The 21304-nt window shown below is 40.7% G+C and overlaps 1 protein-coding gene across 3 annotated transcripts in view; it reads left to right on the top strand.

Moving 5' to 3' along the window:
* FAM133B (family with sequence similarity 133 member B) overlaps positions 1-19440 on the top strand; it is a 29478-nt gene extending 10038 nt beyond the window's left edge. The window contains exons 3-12 of one of the 3 annotated variants that reach the window (XM_039522425.1): positions 2152-2230; positions 3838-3912; positions 4094-4126; positions 4553-4621; positions 7158-7253; positions 9502-9585; positions 9759-9806; positions 14110-14205; positions 16059-16168; positions 18063-19440. In XM_039522425.1, coding sequence (XP_039378359.1) covers positions 2152-2230; positions 3838-3912; positions 4094-4126; positions 4553-4621; positions 7158-7253; positions 9502-9585; positions 9759-9806; positions 14110-14205; positions 16059-16157 — 679 coding nt within the window. In that variant the 3' untranslated portion in view covers positions 16158-16168; positions 18063-19440. The remainder of the gene's footprint in view (positions 1-2151; positions 2231-3837; positions 3913-4093; positions 4127-4552; positions 4622-7157; positions 7254-9501; positions 9586-9758; positions 9807-14109; positions 14206-16058; positions 16169-18062) is intronic. The other 2 variants (XM_039522424.1, XM_039522426.1) reach the window with 2 other exon arrangements.
* The last annotated feature ends 1864 nt before the right edge of the window (positions 19441-21304 follow it).

The following is a 21304-nucleotide window of genomic DNA, read 5'->3' as shown; positions in this document are numbered from 1 at the left end:
AGTACAGTTGACCTAGGGGTAAATGACTGGTCCTTTGGGACTGTATGTAACCTGAATATTATTGTGATTGTTGGTTTAAAGAACCATTTATGGCAGAGGCAGGCTTGTCTGGGTGGTAAGGTAGATCAGAGTATCTAAGGGGACTGTCTGTGGCTTCCTATTAAGACTGTTATAGTGCCTAAAGAGTTCACACTTGTTACTTGGTTTGTGAAATCTAAGGTTGGGGTTCGTGCCCTGTTTCTTGACAGTCTGCCCTAGGGTGACCAGATGTTAAGGGGAAAATATCAGACCGCCGCGGCGGGGGGGCGTTTTTGTTTGTTTGTTTTTACACTCATCCGTCCGGGAGTTTGGCGGCAATTCGGCAGAGAGCCCTTCAGTCGCAGACAGTCTTTGGAGGTATTTCGGCAGGGGGTAAAAGACAGACGCACCCACCGCCGAAATACCGCCGAAGACCGTCCGCGACTAAAGGACTCTCCGCCGAATTGCCACTGAAGACCAGGAAACAAAATATCGGGGCAAATGGCATCCCAACCATTCTCTGGTCGGGACGCGGGACAAAATCCTCAAAATTGGGACAGTCTTGATTTTATCGGGACGTCTGGTCACCCTAGTCTGCCCTGAGGTTGGCACTCATGGTTGTGATCCACTCTGAACAGCGTGATGCCTGTGTCCTGCTAATTTGGTCATGGGTGGGGCACCGTCTTTACATTTGAACATTGTGAGGGAAAATGCATATGCACTCTTGCTTGAGGTTCCTTTCCCTTCATTGGGCTTATCCATGCTTGCCTGGTGGGATTGGCTAGACTGCGATGGGGTCTCAAAAAGATCCTGCCTCACAGCATAGCTGAAACCCCCGGCTGCATGTCCTCACCTTTGTCGTCCTCCTTACTGTTCACAGCAGTGGTCTGTGTCTTGAACACTTCAGAGTTATCAATAGTGGTCTGTGGGGTACTGGTGTATTCCAATTATGGCATGCCATTTGTTGTAAAAGTGGCTGGTTTGCAGCTCAGCACCTGATCCAGGTTCCCTGGCCTGGTGGTATGCGCAGCACAGTTCGTTTGCTTTCATGCACCACTGCTGATGATCCTTGTCATACTCTGCGTCTCCTAAGCAATTTTTTCATAGATAACCACCTTTCCATACCTGGTCTAGCTGAGCCTGCACAGACTCTTTTCCTGAAAGGCCTTGGAGATCCAATACCTCCTGTCTACTCCAGGCAGGCGTGCTTCTAGTGCATGGAGCCTGCAGGGTTGGTTGGGCAGTTGCGCACAACAATGGACAGCTGCTAGGTGTGCTCACCAAAGCAGGCAGTTAGGAATATGTGGGAGTTTTAAACAGAAAGGAGTGTGGGTTCTGAGACCCCTGGGCAGAGGAGTTCACAATTGTGATTAAAGCGGTCACTGCCAGGCGTTGTGGGTCAGCTGCTGGAGTATTGTTATGGTTGACATAGGTCATACACTCATTCTGTGTTGACCTCAGTAGGTCAACTGTGGCTCAATGCCATTTGGGGAGGCGGTGTTATTGCCTTGCCGTAATAGAGTGACCTGAGACAAATTGAGTTTACACACGTGATATAATTCGATGCAAAGTGACTTACATCAACCTAACTTTGTACTGTAGATCAGGCCTAAGAATAGAAAAACTTTACATCTCTCTTTTTTTGTCATGGCTAATATTGCCTGAATTGTGGATGTGCCCTCATCAGTTTTTTTAGTAATTTTAACAGAATCACACATGGAAAGAAATTTTTCTGGATACATTTTTAGAATTGAATTCTACCTTGCAGAATTGTCTTAAGAATTATACCATCTCTTAAGCTGAGTTACTGAAATTATCTGGTGTTCAATCCAATTTATCTTATAATACATCAAATTCAAGCATACATTACCTATCACCAAAGTAAGGACTGGGCCCTGCACAGGAATTTATTTGCAGGACTTACAATTTACATAATATCTTAAAGTCTAACATAACCCAAAGATAACTCTCTTTCTCCTTTCATGGGAAATTAAGCTGAAGATAAACTGAAGAAACAACTTGGATTACTGTTGGTGCATTTCAGTGGAAATTTAAAAAAAAAATCTTAATGTCTGTTCAGGTTTTTTGGATGTATAGATATCTGTGTAAAACCTATGTATTTTTTATATAAAGGGAAGAAGTGAAAGAACAACTAGAAAAGAAAAAGAAAGGATCAAGGGCATTGGCTGAGTTTGAAGAAAAGATGAATGAGGTTTGTGATTTGATTAATTTTGTGTTGGTGGATCATTTAGAAAAATTAGAATGATCCTTTGTATTCCACTGTCATCAGCAGGATGAAAAATCCACTCTGTGTGTGTGTGTGTGAGAGAGAGATTCTTCATGAGCTAACTTTGTTATTAAAATATTTAAATTAGAATTACAGCAGTTACAGAGTAAAAACCATCTTTTCCTTTCCCCTGTTGTTCTCTACAGTATATATCTGGTCAGGTCTAGTTTTGAAAAGGTGCCACCTGAATAGAATTTGAGTTCTTGAAATACACTAGAGGTCTGCACACTTCATAGCTTCTTTGGCTGAGCTTATTGCATATTCCAGGGGCTTCTTGCATCCCTCTATTCCACTCCATGTGTTCCCTGTGTACCACCCTCCTATCCCCCTCATATTTCAGGGACTCCCTGTAACTCCCACTCAGTCTCCCGCTGCTGGAGTTCTCTGTGGTTCCCCATTCCGCCACTTCTCATATCAGATCCCCTATTCTGCCCCCCCTTGCCAACATTCTGTTTGCCCCTCCCCCATTCAGCCACACGACATTCCCCAATCTCCCCTATCCCCCCTGGATTCTGTGTGCTCACTTTTCCACCTTCCCACCCTAGCAGGGTCCCATTCTTTCCCACATGTCAGAAGCTCTGCTTAACCCCTGTTCCCCCATATCGGGTTCCCCATTCTTCCCCTCCCCCTGAGTTCTGTGTCCCCCCAGGGTCTCCCATCCTCCCACCCACACCAGGGGCTGTGTGTGCATCTCCATTCCAACCCACCCATTATTATTTGTCTTGGAGATGCATCATTCAGGGTTTTGACACATTAAAGTCTATTGGGAGGATGAGCAGGGGGATATTTGTTCTGACGGAAGGTGATGAGTGCTATCAACCAGTTGCCTGAATGATAGACAGTCCAGAGGTGTGTGAAGCTGTGGCTGTGCTAACCAGATGGCAGGGGCTTCAGGTGTCCCCCATTTTCCCCTTTTGGTTTTCTGATTCCTCCCCCCCCCCCCCAATTTATAGGGTTCTGGCCATTGATACATAGAACCTTCCATAAGGGTGGCACACAGGAAGCTTGGTGGTGTAGGGGAGGTGGAGAAAGAATGCAAGGAGCCCCCTGTGGGTGCAATGCATTCAATTTACAGAAGCAATACTGTGTGAACCTCTATACTCAATGTGAAATCTTTTCATCAGAGGCTGTCCAGATCTTTACCCACCATCTCTGAATAAAGAGACACTCATATTTGGTGGTACTTGATTTTTAAAAAGTGGATTTCTCACATTGCTATAGTGAAATATGAATGTACAGTTGTAAGTTTAATATCCTAATACAGATAATCAGTTAAGGTGTTTGTGTTTATATTTTTGTTTAAATAACTGGCGGATCAAGGAGCAAATTAGCAAGTTTTGCTCAAATGAATATTAATCTGCTTATATAAAACAAAATATGTAATGCCCTAGGTTTAGGATTAGTTGAATTATCTTTTTAAAACCTGCAAAAATAATACTTGGTGGCTCTGTCACAGATGGAATATTTCAAAGGTTCTTGTTAACACCAAGGGTTTGAAAATTATGCCAATGGTCACTATCACTGTTTTTCAGAATTGGAAGAAAGAACTAGAAAAACACAGGGAGAAATTATTAGGTGGAAATGAGAGCTCCTCCAAGAAGAAAGAGGTAAATATCTTAAGTCTGCTAAAGTATTCATGAGTTGGATTTTCCTGATGTGACATTCTTGCACTGAAACAGCCATCACCAAAGAACACAAGTCAAAATGCAAATTCAGAACGACTTTCCTTGTCTGTGACATGTCAAGAGACCATGATACAGTGTAACAAAATTGTCTCTTTCTTTTTAGAAAAAGAAAAAGGAAAAGAAGAAATCAAATAGGGTGAGCAAAGTTTTCAGGTTTTTAAGTTTTACGTGTCTTGAGTTCCTGAAAAGATAAAATAAGAGTGTAATTTGGAATTTTACATAGATGTTTAAATAACTATGCTTATGTTACCTGTTATCTGAGAGTAGTAGTTTAGTTTGTATTTGAGGGGAAAAGGTTTAAAAATAAGGTGGTCTAACTTTAAAAATAGAAAATGTGGCTAGAATGCCATACATTTGTTTGTTTGTTTGAGGAAATATCACTCATACAGCTTAATTTAAGAACATCTCCACAGGCTAGACTCTTGGAACTAAGATCAATATAGATAATATTTGCAAATGCAGAGACAAATTTGGGAGAGTATTTGGATGTTCCTTTAACTATTTCTCAAACAGACAAAATGCTTCATCTCACAAGCTTTAATTTTTGTTGTGTTTGGTCAAGTTGTCTTCATCTTCCTCTTCTTCATCAAGCTCTGATTCTTCCAGCAGTTCATCTGATTCTGATGATGAGGTGAGAACTAACATTCCAGAATTGTAATTTTTGTATTTTCTTTTAAAATATGCTAGTGTATAATTCTAGAATTTGCTGGTGCCACTTACTCTCTTATTCAGGTTATTATTAGGGTGGTGCATTCAAGAAGAAATGTATGGTTCTTGTTTTAACATGGAAATAGTGATTGTAGATTAGTCATCATTTTAATAGAGGCCCCAATTTAGCAACTACTTATGCATCTGTTTACACACTATAAACAGTCCCAGTTACTTCAGTGGAGCTGCTCAGTGCATACATTTAAGCACAAGTAAGTCGTTGCAGGCCTGGGGCCATCATTTTTTAATTTTTTTATTAATAGTAACCATTCATGGCCGTACATCTCAGGAACAGTAGCCTTTTAGATAATTTGTCTGTTAGTACCCTGTTAATTATACCTGAAGGGTTATTGGTTTATCTGTGAGATCTGAAACTATAACCAGTTTTTAAAAGGTGAATGAGTTAAAGACCTGATATTTCCTATAACCAAATGAATACATGATAATATTGTGAATACGCAATTCTCAAACAAACTGGTTAAAATAATTAACTTCTGGCCTCACGATTGTGGTCTCTGCTATTGTGTAACAGATTAACATTTGGTCGACAATTTGTTGCGGGCCCTCAGCTTTCATTGAATTCAAAAGGAGTTGAGAGCTCTGAGCCCATGATTGGGTCCCTTAGCATTGGCACTTCACTCAGAAGCCTAGTAGAGACTTAGGGCTTGGCTACACTTGAGAGTTACAGCGCTGGTGGTGGCTTTACAGCACTGTAACTTACTCCCCGTCCACACTGGCAAGGCACATACAGCATTGTATCTCCCTGGCTACAACGCTGGTTGTACTCCACCTCGACGAGAGAAATAAAGAGAAGAGTGCTGGTGCTGCAGCACTGGAGTGCCAGTGTAAACAGTGATTAATCATACTACGCTGTAACTGACCTCCGGAACCTTCCCATAATGCTTTTAAGTAAAGATAACAGTCTTTGTTTTGTTGTGATGCCTCTCTTTGTTTTGTTGTGAACTCGGGGCTCCCGAAGCTGCTTATCTAAAAAACAAACACAGTTACTGTTTGCTTGAGCAGAGGCAGGCAGGGGGATGAATGTCCACAACTAGTGTTTGCTTGAGGAGAGAAACAGCGTGGCGGGGGGGGGGTCCGTTTCGGAGCAGCTGCTTATCTGGTCTATGAGGAAAAAAACAAAGAAGGCTATTTGCATTTAGTGAATGAGAGAGGGGTGGGGGAAGGGTCGGAACTTGCAAGGCAGGGAGCTGACACAGTGTCAGCTCCAAAAATCCACACTCTCTGTCTCCCCCACGCTCCCTGTCACACTCCACCCCACCCCCCTCTTTTGAAAAGCACGTTGCAGCCACTTGAACGCTGGGATAGCTGCCCATAATGCACCACTCCCAACACCACTGCAAATGTGGCCACACTGCAGCGCTGGTAGCTGTCAGTGTGGCCACACTGCAGCACTTTCCCTTCACAGCTGTACGAAGACAGCTTTAACTCCCAGCGCTGTACAGCTGCAAGTGTAGCCAAACCCTTAAGAGTGCTACAGAGATAGCAAACCTGCTGGAAGGAGTAGTAGTAGCAATCTCTTTGATTTATTGTGAAACAGTTGGTTATAAAGCAAGCCCCAAGGTGGCTTTCAAGTGATGCTTTGAAGAAAGGAAGTATGCAGTTGGGAACAAGAAAGGCAAATCTGCAGAGCTCTCACAGGGAGATAGAAGACTTGCCTCTTTCTTTACAGCAAGGAAAGAAACTTCTAGTGTATAAAGAAGTATAGAAATGAACATGACGTTAATATATCTGTTCAATTAATAGATTTTTCTGTGCACCAAAATAGATTGTATAACATATTAAAAGAACACTAATGAAACACTTGTTTTAAAAAAGTAATTTTGGTTCATGATGTTAACTTTAACACTGGTTTTTGCAGTATATATATTTTACATGTAGATTTTAGGCTGCATCTACCTAAATATTTTACTCTGTTACCTTTTTATGCATTGGCTAAGTAAGGTTATCCTCTTGACCACAAATAAGAACTTCTGTATGAACAATATTTATTTTGGGTGGCAGGTTTATAAACTGGATTCACTTTGATTTTTACAGAGAATTGTGTGTTGGCATTTCTTTAAAGAAAGATATTTTTCCCTCTAAATTAAAAATAAAACCCGGGCACACCATTATTACTTTGAAAAAAATCTGTTCATGGCATTTTAGGCTAGATCACTTTGAAGATGAAGAGTCAGGCCCTATGATATACTGTGGAAAAAAGTAATACACAAGGAAACTAGAAAAAATTTGGATTTATCACTAATATAAATTTTGAATAAATGCAGAAAAATTATGAATATCAGCCACTCTAAGAGCCAATCATCTCTGTAATGCTGTATTCATCAAGAGAGCATACTTACATATAGGACGTTGGGTTTCTGTGTTCTTCAGATTTAATATTCACTTATAGCTTCACTATGAACAAATACAAACTTTTTCTCTAAAACATTTATGGATAGGATAAGAAACAAGGGAAAAAACGGAGAAAGAAGAAGTATCGCTCCTTGCGGAAATCTTCTGAAAGCTCTACTTCTGATTCTGAATCAGATAGCAAGGTAAAATGTAATGATGTATTAGTGTTGAGACGTTTTCTTGTATATATGTTGTAAACATTATCTGATTTTGTTTTTGCATATCCATTTTTTTATTTCTCTTTCAAACATACAATGGCCTGGTCTACACTGGGGGGATCTATCTAAGATATGCAACTTCAGCTATGAGAATAGCATAGCTGAAGTTGACGTATCTTAGATCGACTTAGATTGACTTACTTCGTGTCCTCGCGGCGCGGGATCAACGGTCGCCGCTCCCCCGTCAACTCCACTTCCGCCTCTCACCCTGGAGGAGTTCTGGAGTCGACGGGGAGCACGTTCGGGGATCAATTTATCGCATCTAGACAAGACGCGATACATTGATCCCCAGTAGATCAATCACTACTCACCGATCTGGCAGGTAGTGTAGACATACCCAATGCTACTTTATGGGAGCAAGCAGTGCTTCCAGCCTTCTGCTTCCATGCTCCAAGAAGTATTATCCCATTTGAGCTTAGTATGCTGGCTGAAAGGAATAGTTTGCTCTTTAGAGAGCAGACTTGTCAATGATTCCAAACTATTATCACTAACTTTTGAATTATAAATATGCATTTTGCCTTATTTCCTGCCCTAACAAGCTCGGTTTTAGTGTAAAATAAGTTAACATTTAAAACCTATAAATGTCTTAATTCTTTGTCAATGTGTTGTTTTCACATGTAGGTTTTGTTTTTTGTTTTGTTTTTTTAAATGAAGGTCTGACAGGATACCAGTGCTCAAAATACTGTCTTACCAGATGTCTGTGGGAAAAGTACTTTCCCTTCAGAAATTGTACACTCTGCAGCACAAATCGAGCCTTTCATAAAAGCAGTTATGGGGAGGTTTCCCTTTTCTTTGCTCTATTTGGAGCAGTGCATGCCCAATGAACTAAACTTTCTCATATGAATTTTGGACTTCATCCTGTGTAAACTAGAAAATAAACAAATTGTAAGGAGCCTGTCATCTGTCAACAATTCTTTACACTATAGCAGGTAGTAATTATATTTTTGGCTTAAAAACTGGTAATCTAAGACGCCATTTATGAAAGCTCTTTGGGGCTCAGTCCTGTCTTCATTTATCTGTAAAGTACCTTGCTTAGTGTATGTGCTATACAAATAATAAGAACTAGCTCTTTATATAGGGTTTTTCATCCATAGATATCAAATAATTAAATTATTCCTCACATACATATACACACACACCAGTTCTTGTTAATATACATTTGAAAATTCATCCCCCTCATATGGTGGGAGGACATGACATTTAGATACCTCCTGCTGCTGAACTGGAGGCAGGGGCGGCTCTACCTTTTTGGCCGCCCCAAGCAGTCATGCGCGGGAGGCGCCCCGGAGCCGCGGGAGCAGCGGACCTCCCGCGGGCATGACTGCAGAGGGACCGCTGGTCCCGCGTGGCTCGGCTGGACCTCCCGGGGCTGCGGCGGGTTCGCGGGGCCGGCGGCCCCACTTGGGCTGCCACAGCCAGGCCTGCGGGAGGTCCAGCCGAGCCGCGGGACGAGCACCCCCTCCGCAGTCATGCCTGCGGCAGGTCCACTCGTCCCGGGGCTCCGGTGGACCTCCCGCAGGCATGACTGCGGCAGGTCCGCCGGCCCAGCCTGCCGCCCCCCCCGGCGGCAGGGGACGGGCCGCTCCTCCACTCGCAGCGGCAGGATGAGCTGGGGCCCCAGCCTTTTGCCGCCCCCTAGATTTTGCCGCCCTAGGCACCAGCTTGTTTTGTTGGTGCCTAGAGCCGCCCCTGACTGGAGGACAGAAGCCTCCATTCTTTCTCTCTCCCATCAGCTGAGGTAAGGTGGGTGGAGAGACTCACAACCTTACCATTTCTTCCTTCTTAGTTATTCTCCATCTCTGATACTTTCTTCATTCTGTTGGCTCTGCTTGCATTCTGCCTTTTCTGCTGGCTCATGCACAATATGCCTCTTTGCTATGCTTTCAATAGAAATTACTTGTCTTGTATTCTGACCAGACAGCAGAGAGGCACTCCGTACATGGGGATCTCAAGCAGAATATGAACTGTTCTATGGGGTGTATGCGTCATCCTAGACTTCATCCTGGCCCCTAGGATCTCCCAAAGGGCTCTTTTCTCACCCAGCGCATGTGGACTCTGCCATGATAGCATGGGTTTTTTAAAGATTTTTAGGAGCAGAGTGATGGTGGCTGACCTCTGTCTAGGTTGTCTGCATGTTCTGCTGAGCAACAATCTATTCCTTGATTCCCCACAGGCCTACCAGAGTAAGAGCAGTGTCTTTGCGTACTGCAGGGCAAGGACAGAAGCAGTTGTACATAATGTTCATGTGAATTTCCAGGTAAAATATCTCAGAGCAATTTGTTAGCACTGTAACTCAGAACAACAATAACAGCTTTGAAAAGTATGTCCTTTTATACAGTGAATGATATCTGGTCAAGATTCTGTTGTGATTCATACCATTGTGTGCTGAAGCCACTATGTAAAAATTAATTATTTTCACCTTCTATTTAGGACAGCACAAAAAAGAAAAAATCAAAGGAAGAACATGAAAGAGAAAAGGTAAAATATTAAGTACTTGGAAAAATAAAAAAGTGTCTCAAAACTGTATTTTATACAAATATAGACAAAGGATCACATTTTTAAATAGAGGCACAAGGCTTGCGTGTATGGGAGTTGTGAGCCTATGCTTGCACATTTGAGGCCTGATTTTCAAAGGTCCTCGGCTTCTATTTCAGGGGTCGGCAACCTACGGCACGCGTGCCACCTTTGTACGCGAGCTGATTTTGCCTGGCACACGGCTGCCAGCTGGGGTCCCGGCCACCGGCCCTGCTCAGCGCGCGGCTGGTTGAGTGAATGGAACCCCAGGCCGGCAGAGGCTGAGCGGGGTCGGCGGCCGGGACCCCAGACTGGCAGCAGGCGTGCCCCCCGGCTCCTTCCTCACAGCGCTCAGGTTCTGCGGCTCCCAGGAGTGTGAGACTCCGGGGCATGGGGCCCTGAGCCTGCTGTGGGAGGGGCGGCGGCTCACACTCCCGGGAGCCGCAGAGACCGAGCAGGGTGAGGGGGAAGCCGGGGGGTGCATGGGGACCACATGCATCCGCTGCAGGAGCCCCCGGGCAGGGGGAGGCACTGGGCTGAAACCCAGGCAGGCACGGCCCCCGGCTCCCCCCTCACCACGCTCGGGTTCTGCGGCTCCCGGGAGTGTGAGCCGCCGGAGTGTGGGGCCCTGAGCCTGCTGCAGGAGGGGCAGCGGTGGTGGCTCACACTCCCGAGAGCTGCAGAGCCCGAGCACGGCGAGGGGGAAGCCGAGGGGCGCACAGGGACCACCGCTCGCATGCATCCGCTGCAGGAGCCCCCCCGGGGGGGGGCACCGGGACACAGCTCAGGCAGGCGCACCCCCCGGTTCTCCCCTCACCACGCTTCTGTGGCTCCCGGAAGTGTGAGCCGCCGCTCACAGCTCCTCCCTCCCACTGCCTCAGCACTCCACGTGGAATTTTGCCTCCACGTGGAGCCAGCGTCTGGCTGGCATGGGCCTTGTAAGGGGAGTCCCGGGAGCAGGGGGAGGGTTGGATGGGTCGGGAGTTCTAGGGGTTCTGTCAGGGGGCGGGGAGTGGTTGGATGGGGCGTGGGAGTGCCGGGGGTCTGTCTGGGGGCAGGGGTGTGCATACGTCCACTGCAGCCTGCAGGAGCCCCCAGGGGGGCGCAGGGCTGCTGCCCCCTGCACCGCACCGGCTCCTCCATGGCTGGGGCTCGCTGCTGCCACAAGCAAGACGCTCTGGCTCTCCGGTGCCTCCAGAAGGCGGCTTCTCCCTGCCGAGCTGCTGCAGCGGCCCAAGCCTGGCAAAGCCAATGAGTGGACTCGGGGCAGGGGCCACCTGGGTGGGGAGGGCTCACAGGGGGGCTGTGCACCCTTCAGGGGAGTTCAGGGGGCAGGGAGGGGAGAACCTCGTCTGGGGAGCAACCCCTGGGCATGGCTGGCCCCTAGGCAGGCTGGCCCAATGGGTCTATAAAGGCTCGTTGGGATTTGCCCCTCAATGAACCGATGTGCGGGGTGGGGAGCACAAGGTGGAAGTTTCGCCTAGGGTGCAAAATATCCTTGCACCGGCCCTGCCCCAGGGGGTGCGTGCACCCCAGATTAAGAACCATTGCACTAAACTGATAAGATCTGCATTTTAATTTAATTTTAAATGAAGCTTCTTAAACATTTTAAAAAACTTGTTTAGTTTACATACAGCAATAGTTTATAGACTTATAGAGAGAGACCTTCTAAAAACGTTAAAATGTATTACTGGCATGCGAAACTTTAAATTAGAGTGAATAAATGAAGACTCGGCACACCGCTTCTGAAAGGTTGCCTACCCCTGTTCTATTTAAATAATTGTTGCCAATTGCTGGGTGCTGAGCTCTTAAGAAAATCTGGTCCCAATAGCTGCTGAGTACAAAAATTGCTAGTTATGTGACAAATTTGCAAACTTGTTCAAGCAGATAGGGTGAATTCAAGAACAAATGTCTAAGTGGCTTTCAGGCGGTCTTCTGTTTTGTTTTTTTTAATTTATACCGAGGACTGAGGGTCATCTTATTAGCCTCTGCCTCCAGCAAGGAGAAGTCTGTCTTAAGGTAGCGGGGCATCAGCTCCCTAACATTGCCACTCACTCAGCACTCTCTTCTGTGCTTATAACATTCCTTCTTTTATCAGCAGGTTAACACAGGTGCACTTCAATCCCCGAATCCCTTTGAATCGTTCCCCTCTGATATCCAGCCATAATACTAGCTACTCACAGAATTTCTGGATCCTCTGCACCCAAAGATGAGGCGTACCCCAGTTTACCAGTCTTAGCATAAACTACTGCTCCTGTAAACCACACAGCACTTGTGAGAATGTAAAATAAAACAAAAGAAGGTTTATTTAAGAAAGAATAAAGATGAAATGAGAGTGAGTGATGGAAACAAGTACTTACAATACAAAACAAAATCATAAAAAGTAAACCTGGTTCTACACTTACCAGTAGTTACCCTTCCTATCTAATAAAATAGATTTCCCCCCAAAGTTCAGTCCATTGCAGAGCTGGCTGGTTTCTCAAGAACCAGGATCCAAACGTACATGAAAGCATCTCTCTGTGCCAGGAGTTTACAGAGTGCTTTTCCCTACACTCTGTTATATTAAAAACAGACTTTTGTTTCTATTCACAGAAAGGGTGAACCCCTGCCTTGTTGTAGTTTCTTGTCTGCCTTTAGGTGGTTTTTATTGTTTGTCTTGTCCCTGATGGTTTTCCATTGACTATGGCAATGGTAGACAATAACACATTGCATTACATAGTTGGCTGACATGGGAGAGGTGAAAGCTCCTTCATGGGTCATCGAGAAACATTGCCCCCAGTGACCAAGTTCTACTCCAAGTCCATAGAGCACACTTTCAATATAAATACATTATTCCTTAAATACTATCTATACATACATCTCACAGTGATTGAGTCTTGACAAATTGTGAGCTTTCTGTAGATACCTTCCATGTTACTCTTTATGGATAAATATCCTGTAAGATGTGTTTGGTGTAGTGGTTTTGTCAGGTCCAAGGTGAGAGCTGTTTGCAAAGAACTGGAGATCCTTTACAAACAGGTCTCTGTGTCGCACTCACCTCCATTCACCTCCCCTGTTCAGTCACCTCTGTTACCTTTCTGTTCATTCTGACTCATCAATTCTGTTTCATGCACACCAAATGCACTGATTCTCTTCTATGTCCTCCCCCCATTCCAAATTCAGAAATACTTTTTCCTTGCCCTACTAAATCTGTTACCTCAGTAGCAGATCTTCAAAACAGCAGTTCTTACCTCTGCCTCTTCTCCCTGGTTAGGTTTACACATACAGTGATTGCTGCCACATTTCTCTCCCATTTTCCCTTATTTCAATACCTGTCATCCTGGCTGCTTCACTTGCAATACCACTTCCTCAGTGCCTGTAGGAAGGGCTTGAGGGTTCTACTCTGTCCCCTCATTTTATTAGATAGAGGTAACCAAGACTACTGAGTCTCAGATCCCAGGAGGATAGAGAGCACATGATCTTCCTTTTCCCTTCCTAGCCTTGAAGAGCTGGGTGGAAAGAGGAGGTTCCATATCAGCTTTGCAGAATCCCATTTGCCTGGCCCAGTGCAAGTATGAAGCTGCCCTGGACAAGTGTGACCAATGTTATCAACTTCTGACGGATCTAAGCTTTTTTTTTCTTTTTTTTTTTTTAAAGTACATTTTAAAAACTTAATATTGCAGCTACAAGCTGGTATTAAACAGCTACTGCTGTTCACAGTTGGACCTATAGGTGGAGCTGTACTCTTAGCTCAGTAGCAGAGCAAGTAGAAGAGCTGCAATAAATATATTCAAATTTACTAAGTAGTCTGCATTTCAATTTCATTTGAATTTGTGCAACATATTTTATTTTAAATGTTTATTATGTTATATGATTTTTATTTTAAATATTTTAAAATGTATTGCAATATTTTCCCTACCTTAAAAAAGTGTAGTAGTAATGTAATGAAGCTAAGCAGTATCAAAAAATTCATTTCTGCTAAGAGTCTCTTGAAGATTATTAGACAGTGGCATTGATTATTGTATTCAGTTTCGTGGTGCTGATGCATAATTACTTCAGTAGTTCAAAATTTTCTTTTTAACAAAATTGAGAATATTTTATATTTGTATTCTAGATATACTTAGTCCTGCCTTCACATGGGGTGGACTAAATAACCTCTTGAAGTCCCTTCTAATCATACATGTCTATGATTCCATAATTTAAATGAAACATTAAAGTCAGTGTTTTTGTCACAGTCTAAGTCTTGTATTATTTTAAAGGCTGTACTTATGTGTTTTATTTTGTGTAGGACAACAAAAGTCTTAGTAGGAAAAGGAAGAAAATTGATCGTGGGAATGGACCTTTATCATCTGAGTCCTTATCAGAGTCAGATCCTACAGAGGAGGTCAGTGTGAAATACAGCCTAGATTTCAAATTTTAAAAAAGTATATTTGAGAAGTTAAATGTGCCTAAGTGAGTAAGCTAATTTGACTGTGCTTAACTCATCAATAGATGAAGTGGCAAATTATGTATTATCTTGAAGCTGTTCAGTTTAATTTATCCAGTTTAATTGGATTTCAGCAATATGACCTATCTCAAAGTTATATAAGCACTGGCCTATTTAATAAGGACTCTTGCAATTCATTAGTTAGAATGCTTACCACTTACTGATTATTTTGAACTATTTTGTTATAGTTAAAATTCTGAATACCATAATATTCACTAACATCACATTAAATGCTTGATATATTGACAGTTTATGGGACTATCATTTCATTACTGTGTGTACAAAGGCAGGGGATTTCCATCTCACTTCTATTAATGTTAGTTACCACTGGACATTGATTACATTTGTAATGTTTGTTTATTTTTTAAATCAAGAGGGTTAATCTGAGTTTAGTCCCTGTTCTAATATGGAGATCCTTTCATCATTGTGGATTGATTTAAATCCAGTACTTGTAATCACTGATTTTAATCATGATTTAAATCAGTAAGCAGGAAACCTTGATTTAAATAGTTTTAGCTCTGTTTTGCTTTTGTACTTTTTATTAAAGGTTGATTTTCATTGGTTGATACCATTACAACATGTTTGCTTACACCTAATTTAGCACTAAGTTTTGTACCTCTTAGTAGGATACACTGTATCGATACACATTTATTCAAGCAGTTATCTAGCTTATCTTACATTTATTGAGCTCTTAATTTTTACTTTTTTTTTATTATGTTAGCAAAAATGATGAACGAGGCATTTACTAGATGGTTGATATTGATTCTTTTTATCAAAACATGTTTCGTATTTAAAACTGATGTATTAAACAAAGGAAATATCTGTAGTTAGTGAATTTAACTGATTTGTTTCTGGACACTCTGTCCTTTAGGACTGTAGAACTAGTAGATCTCATCCCTCTCACTTGTAGCTTTTATTCATAGCTTGGAAGAGGAAAGCAAGTTTTCGTGCTTTTTCAACTCCCAGTTGGTTTCTTAACTTTGAATCAACTGTTCTTTGAACTGAACCAGTGGAATAAACTGAAAGGAAGAAAATATTCTTTTTGCACTTGCAGAAGAGGCTTCCACTGTCAAAAGCTGAGTTAGCATTTCAGCAAACTCTGGTTACAGGGTACTTAGACAGTGACTTCCTCCAGTTCAGTAGTATGTCTTTCTTTAAAACTTCAACAGCAAACATGTACTGCTTAATATTTTTTTTATTTAAATAATTTTGATATATTATAGTAAGTTACGTCCAGAATAGGTTGTCATAATTTCAGAGGTAAATTTCAAATTCAAGTTTAAATAGCTTTATTTTTTAAAAATAAACCTGTATTTAATATAAATTTTAAAAATTGATTTTATTTAAATTATCCATTTTTATCCACCCTGTTTTCCATATAGAATTCCAGACTACGTGAAGACTAGGGAAAATTTGAGTTGTTATGGATTTTTTTCACATAGCTAGTTTTAATAATTTTACTGGCATCTACATGATAATTCCCTGCTATGTTATATGTTGTATAAGTAGACAGACATTGTTTCCTTGAAAGCACTCAGCATTTTTTATTTCCAAAACCGGATGATACTGGATAGAATGATATGCAGAAAATAGCACAGATATCCCAGTGTATTTCTTCATATTGTTACAACATTGTATGCTGTACCATATTGTGCCATCATGTTTTATAGCCAAAGCTAAAACTTTTTACTTACAGGTATGTTTGGAAATATTGTTCTGCCACAAAAGCTTATTAATTAATTTTTTTTTAGGTACAAGTGAAAAAGAAAAAAAACAGTGAAGAAAGAGAGAAAGTAACAGCAAGTATCATTCCTATTCTCATATATTTAGAAAGCGTCTTAACTATGTGAAAAATTCGCAGGTACTTTTGTAGTCTCAGACAACACCCTTTACAAAGTTGAACATTTTATGGAAAATTCTACTCTCAGGTACACAGTTGTAAATCAAGAATAACTCAATTTACTTCTGGAAGCTCCTTGGCCTTTACATAAGTGTACCCGAGAACAGAATTTGGCCCTGTATTTGTAGATTCCAAGGCCAGAAGGAACCATTGTGATCATCTAGTCTGACCTGCTATATAACACAGACCACAGAACTTCCCCAAAATAATTCCTAGAGATAGCTGTATGTTATCTAAATACAGAAATGTATGAGTAGAAAAGTTATTTTCTAGATGCAGTAAATGTCAAATATGTTTACTCATGTTCACATTAATAAAATGGAATATTTACCAGCGTATATCATATGGGTTTATAGTATAAATCCTGCTCTACAATATGTAGGAAGATATTCTGTTCTATGCCTCATAAAGTGGATGTACGTTGCATCTGGGAGTGTGCTTCTCAGACTGGTAGACAGACATACGCTAGCTATGCTCAAACTAAAAATACCATTGTGGATGTTGCAGCGTGGTCTGCAACACAGGCTAGCCACCTGAGTGTGGCTAGCCCTGCACTAGTCTAGACATAGCCTATAAGGTGCAGCACTGAACTCAGCCCAGAAAGAGGATGGGGAAAGGAGTCAAGGCAGTTTTAAAACATCTTTGTTCCCTCTTGATTTTGGGTAGCTGCAGGGCCCCTGGCATAACCTGAACAGCCTTGGAGGCCTGTGTAGGTTACAGCAGCTGCCCTGTGGGCCCCAGCAGTGCTCATTCTCCCTGGCACTGGATACTGAGTCCCTCCCCTGGCACACACTCTATGCCAGAGTTTGGGAAAGAGTCCTCAAAAGGCTGTTCCAGTAGTGCCTAGGCTGGGAAATTCTCCTCCAACTGAATAAGGGGCTTTTACCTTCCCTTTATGCCCTTTTACCCAGTACAACGGATTAGGAGCCGGGCTGAGGATCTTGTGTTTAACTAATTTCTTTACAAGGACCTTCTGCATTAATCAGTCTTAAACTATTTTGTTCAATATGTAATCTACATACAGATTTGTTATAAATTTTCCAGAGTTGGGCAGGTTGTCATCCATGTGACTCCCAATAGTTGATGTGTTGAGCTTTTTCTTTGAAATATATGTACATTGCATACATTGTATACTGCACTGAAGCTATATATCTTGTGTATAGTAGAATACATATATATATATAGTGACAACTCTTGTGTATCATTGTTATAGTGTACAATGTAAACCTGCATGCCTTACTCAGGAAGAACTACTGAAATTCTGCCTGACTAAGGACAAGAGGGTTATTCTATTAGCATATGTGTTTCTGAGTTTAGAGTATTAATGTTAGGTTCTGATCCTGCAGCCTTTCCTTGACTGTATAAGGGCTTTCAAAGTTGAGCTCTTACATTATCCCAAATTAAATGAGGCATAAGTGCTGGAGACTGGAACCTAGGACAGTTTATTTTACTGTGTCAGGAATGGGGAAATCTAACTAAAATGTGATTAAATAGGGCTTCCTACCCTGCTCTTTCACAAGTATGCAGAATGCTATTTGCATCACAAACCCCCATTATCTTATTGATTTCTCAAAAATTCATAAAGTGTTCATGTGATTAAAAGATTTGGAAACAAAATAGAGACAATGACTATTTCAGACCTCTTACCAGACCAAAATAGAACTAACTTAAAAAAAAACATTCATAATATTCTTTTGTTTGTTTGTTTTATACTATTTATTTATGTAGTAATCTTTTATCTGAAATACTTTTGAACAAAACACCCTTTCAAAGTTCTTACACCACTTCCTTAGCTGAATTTTAATAGATGGGTTTTGGCTTATGAAATAACTTACACTATTTAACTGTTTTAAAGGATAAAACAAAAAAGAGAAAGAAGCACAAGAAACACAGTAAAAAGAAGAAAAAGAAGACAGCTGGTTCAAGTTCAGATTCAGAATAACACTTAAAAATCAAGCCTGTCCCTTCAACAAAAGTGCAATGACTAAAGGAAACTTCAACTGTGAAAATTATCGCAAACTTTACCACACTGCATGAGTTTTCCAGTGTTTTAGAAATATTACTAGACTTTCAATAGCCAGCCAGGTGCTAATGTGCCCAAAAAATCCATTGTTGTTGCCTGCTGCTTAATACCTGGGGTACAATTTTTTTTTTAATACAGTAGCCAGTGTTAGGAGATCATGAGAGAGGGTGGTCCAGCTAAAATGTAAAATATTAGGAAATAGAGTGCAACTTTTAGATACTAAAAATAGTGTTTTAACAAGTTAGTAATATAGTCCAATTTTTAAATCTGCAAAAATAAAATAAAAAATTCATCTTGAAGAGGAATATAACATAAGACTATTGATACTTGCTGACTACTAATGCCATTTGTGAAATGGGAATAGAATAGTAACAATTTTAAAGGTTACTTTTGTAGAAGTATTTATGATAATTTTGCCCTTTTTTTCTTTTGGGAGTGTTACCATTTTGGCTAGCTGAATTAGGGTGCCTTTGATCCTTGCAAAATCTAACTATTTTTAACAGTACAACAGCTATATTTCCTAGGGAGATCAGAACTGGTATCAGCAGGTTTTTCCTGAATAAACAATTCTGGGCCTCTAGCATGTACTTCTTCATTAAGTAAGAGCAGTGACACACTGCAGCATAACTTGACATCCAAAAATTAAAGACTTTACCTCCACTTTATTGAAATGATGCTGAATACTGTGCTATTAATATGCATTATATCATTTAAAGTAATTTTGAGTTTAACTGAACATTTTTGACAAACACTGGTAGCTTTTTTCCTTTGCATTGTCATTGAGATATTTAGAATTATTTTGTATGTTTTGTACCATTTTTAAATAACGTACAGGTATTCAGTTGTAACTAGTGATTTTTTTTTAATGAATTATGTTCCAGGTGTGGAGTTTCATGTATGTATTTACTTTATTCTTATAGTAAGTTCATTTGCTGTGATAAAATGCACACTTGCTGAAAATATTTAGCATGTAAAAAGCAGGGTTTTGATATCTAACAGCTTCATATTGAAGCTGATTTTACTCTAAGCAAGTTCAGTGGCAGACCTGTTATGCGGATGTGTCTTGTTATATAAAACTACTGCCAGAATCTCAGTAAAGATACTCTTTAAAAAGTTTGTCTTTGTATTTTTGGACCACCAGACCATGGAATATTGACACAAACAGATTGAGCTCTTTTACTTGCACCTGCAACTACTTCAGTAACAAAAACAGAAAAGAAACATGATAAATTAACAAAACATACACAAAAACTAAACCAACCCTTGGACTTACGCTTTATACAAGTGCGCACTCTCGCGTCCTCTCACTCTGTTTCCATTGCCTGGTCTGCTGTTGCCTTTAAGATATTCCAAAATGTTCTGCTGTAGAACCAACCAACCCCTCTCAACCTCTTGTATGCATGATAGTTACTATCTACCTTAAGTACATTACTGAAGTACAAAACATAGTTTTCTGCTACTTAAGAATTTTAGTACATTTCCTAAACAATCATAAATTTGCAGATCATACAGAAAGAAAGAGATACTAATATTTTTGCTAATCTTCAGTCAAATTTACTTCTACTTCAAGCAAGTTCTTGGAAACATCCAAATTTTATTTTACAAAACTGACTTCCTATCACTACTAGATTAAAACTTATTGAAAGGGTTCTTGATCACTCATCCATGCTGCAGCTTGGTAAAATTGCTGGTTTTTAAGACAATTGCATCATTATTGAGAATAAATGTAAGACTTCAAGACAGAATGAAGTATGGTAATTTAAATCAGGTTTGATGCTTTGAAAAACTAATTTGAAAATTTGTCCTATTGCAATTTTGGATTAAAATTTATAATGAACTAAATTATAAATGCTACTACTGGTAGGAAATCTTACTTGAATCTTATGAAACTGCTGTAGGCAAAACACGAAAAATTGAAAATGAATGCCTTGATCCTGCAAACTCATTAGCAGGTATGTGACTTTACTCACATAAATAGTCCCATTTACTTCAGTGGGACTATGCATGCATTAAATTAAGCATGTACATTAGCATCAGGAACTACTAAGGTATATTTATTATATTTTTACACATTGACTGCAAACCCTGATGCAAGTGTATAGTCTAGTCACAGTATTGTAGCTTTCTTAACTTGTGTAAATTCAGTATACCAGAATGTGGGTGTTGGTGGCAAATGTAGCCAGAACTATTTGCTTATCGGTTATGTGAGTTTGTGTTTGTATCCTAGTAAGAATGTTAAGGCCCTGGATTATTAGTCTTTTTCAGCATACATGAGCATTATAAGTGTCAAACTTCTTAATAGAAAAGTCTGAAATTTCTACTAATTCAGGAAACTAAAGAAAAATGTATAAAACATCCACTTTAGCAGCTTGTTTATACAATGGAAAGAAAGTACAGAACTAGCAATGTGTGCATTTAAAATGTTTTACATTTTTACAGTTATCTTTGTACACCTTTTTTTAAGAGATGGTCAACTACTAGCCTATAAAGTAGCTAGTAAATGTTTAGCCTCCATACACTTAAGCTTGGAACCAAATTTTTTCCCTTGACTGTTATCCTTTTACATGTGGTAAACACTGATTTTTTTGTATTGTTTTTATTTGGAACAGAAGCCATCATGTTTTTTTGCCTTCTCATCCACTGCAAAGTTTTTATTATAGCTTGGTCCTAAGAGGGGTTGAGTGCTCTCAACTCCCATTTAATTAGTGGGTGCTGAGTGCAGTCAACCTGTTGAAGCATAAAACCTTTTAGGCAGTGCTCTGGCAACAGTATTTCTAACCAATTTATGTTGTCTCTGATGGTTGGCATTAGAGCAGCTAAGGAATGCTGTTGTATACCATATGTACATTTAAGGATTACTATGATGTACTTAAATCTATATATATTTTTGTTTTAGAGGACATTCCTTATGATGTGACAATTACAAAGTAGGTTGTGCTTCTAAAGTAAGCTAGTTGACTGTATTTGTAACATCCCCAAATGGCCAGGCCATATGTCCTGTAGGTGGAGTTACATGTAGGCACCAAAATAAAAATGGCCTGACTTTCACAGGTGCTGAATACCTGCATCAACTT

The sequence above is a fragment of the Mauremys reevesii genome, linkage group 2 (assembly GCF_016161935.1).
Source record: "Mauremys reevesii isolate NIE-2019 linkage group 2, ASM1616193v1, whole genome shotgun sequence".
Classification (NCBI taxonomy): domain Eukaryota; kingdom Metazoa; phylum Chordata; order Testudines; family Geoemydidae; genus Mauremys; species Mauremys reevesii.
The sequence above is the reverse complement of the archived record's forward strand: the minus strand, read 5'-3'. Positions and strand labels throughout refer to the sequence as shown.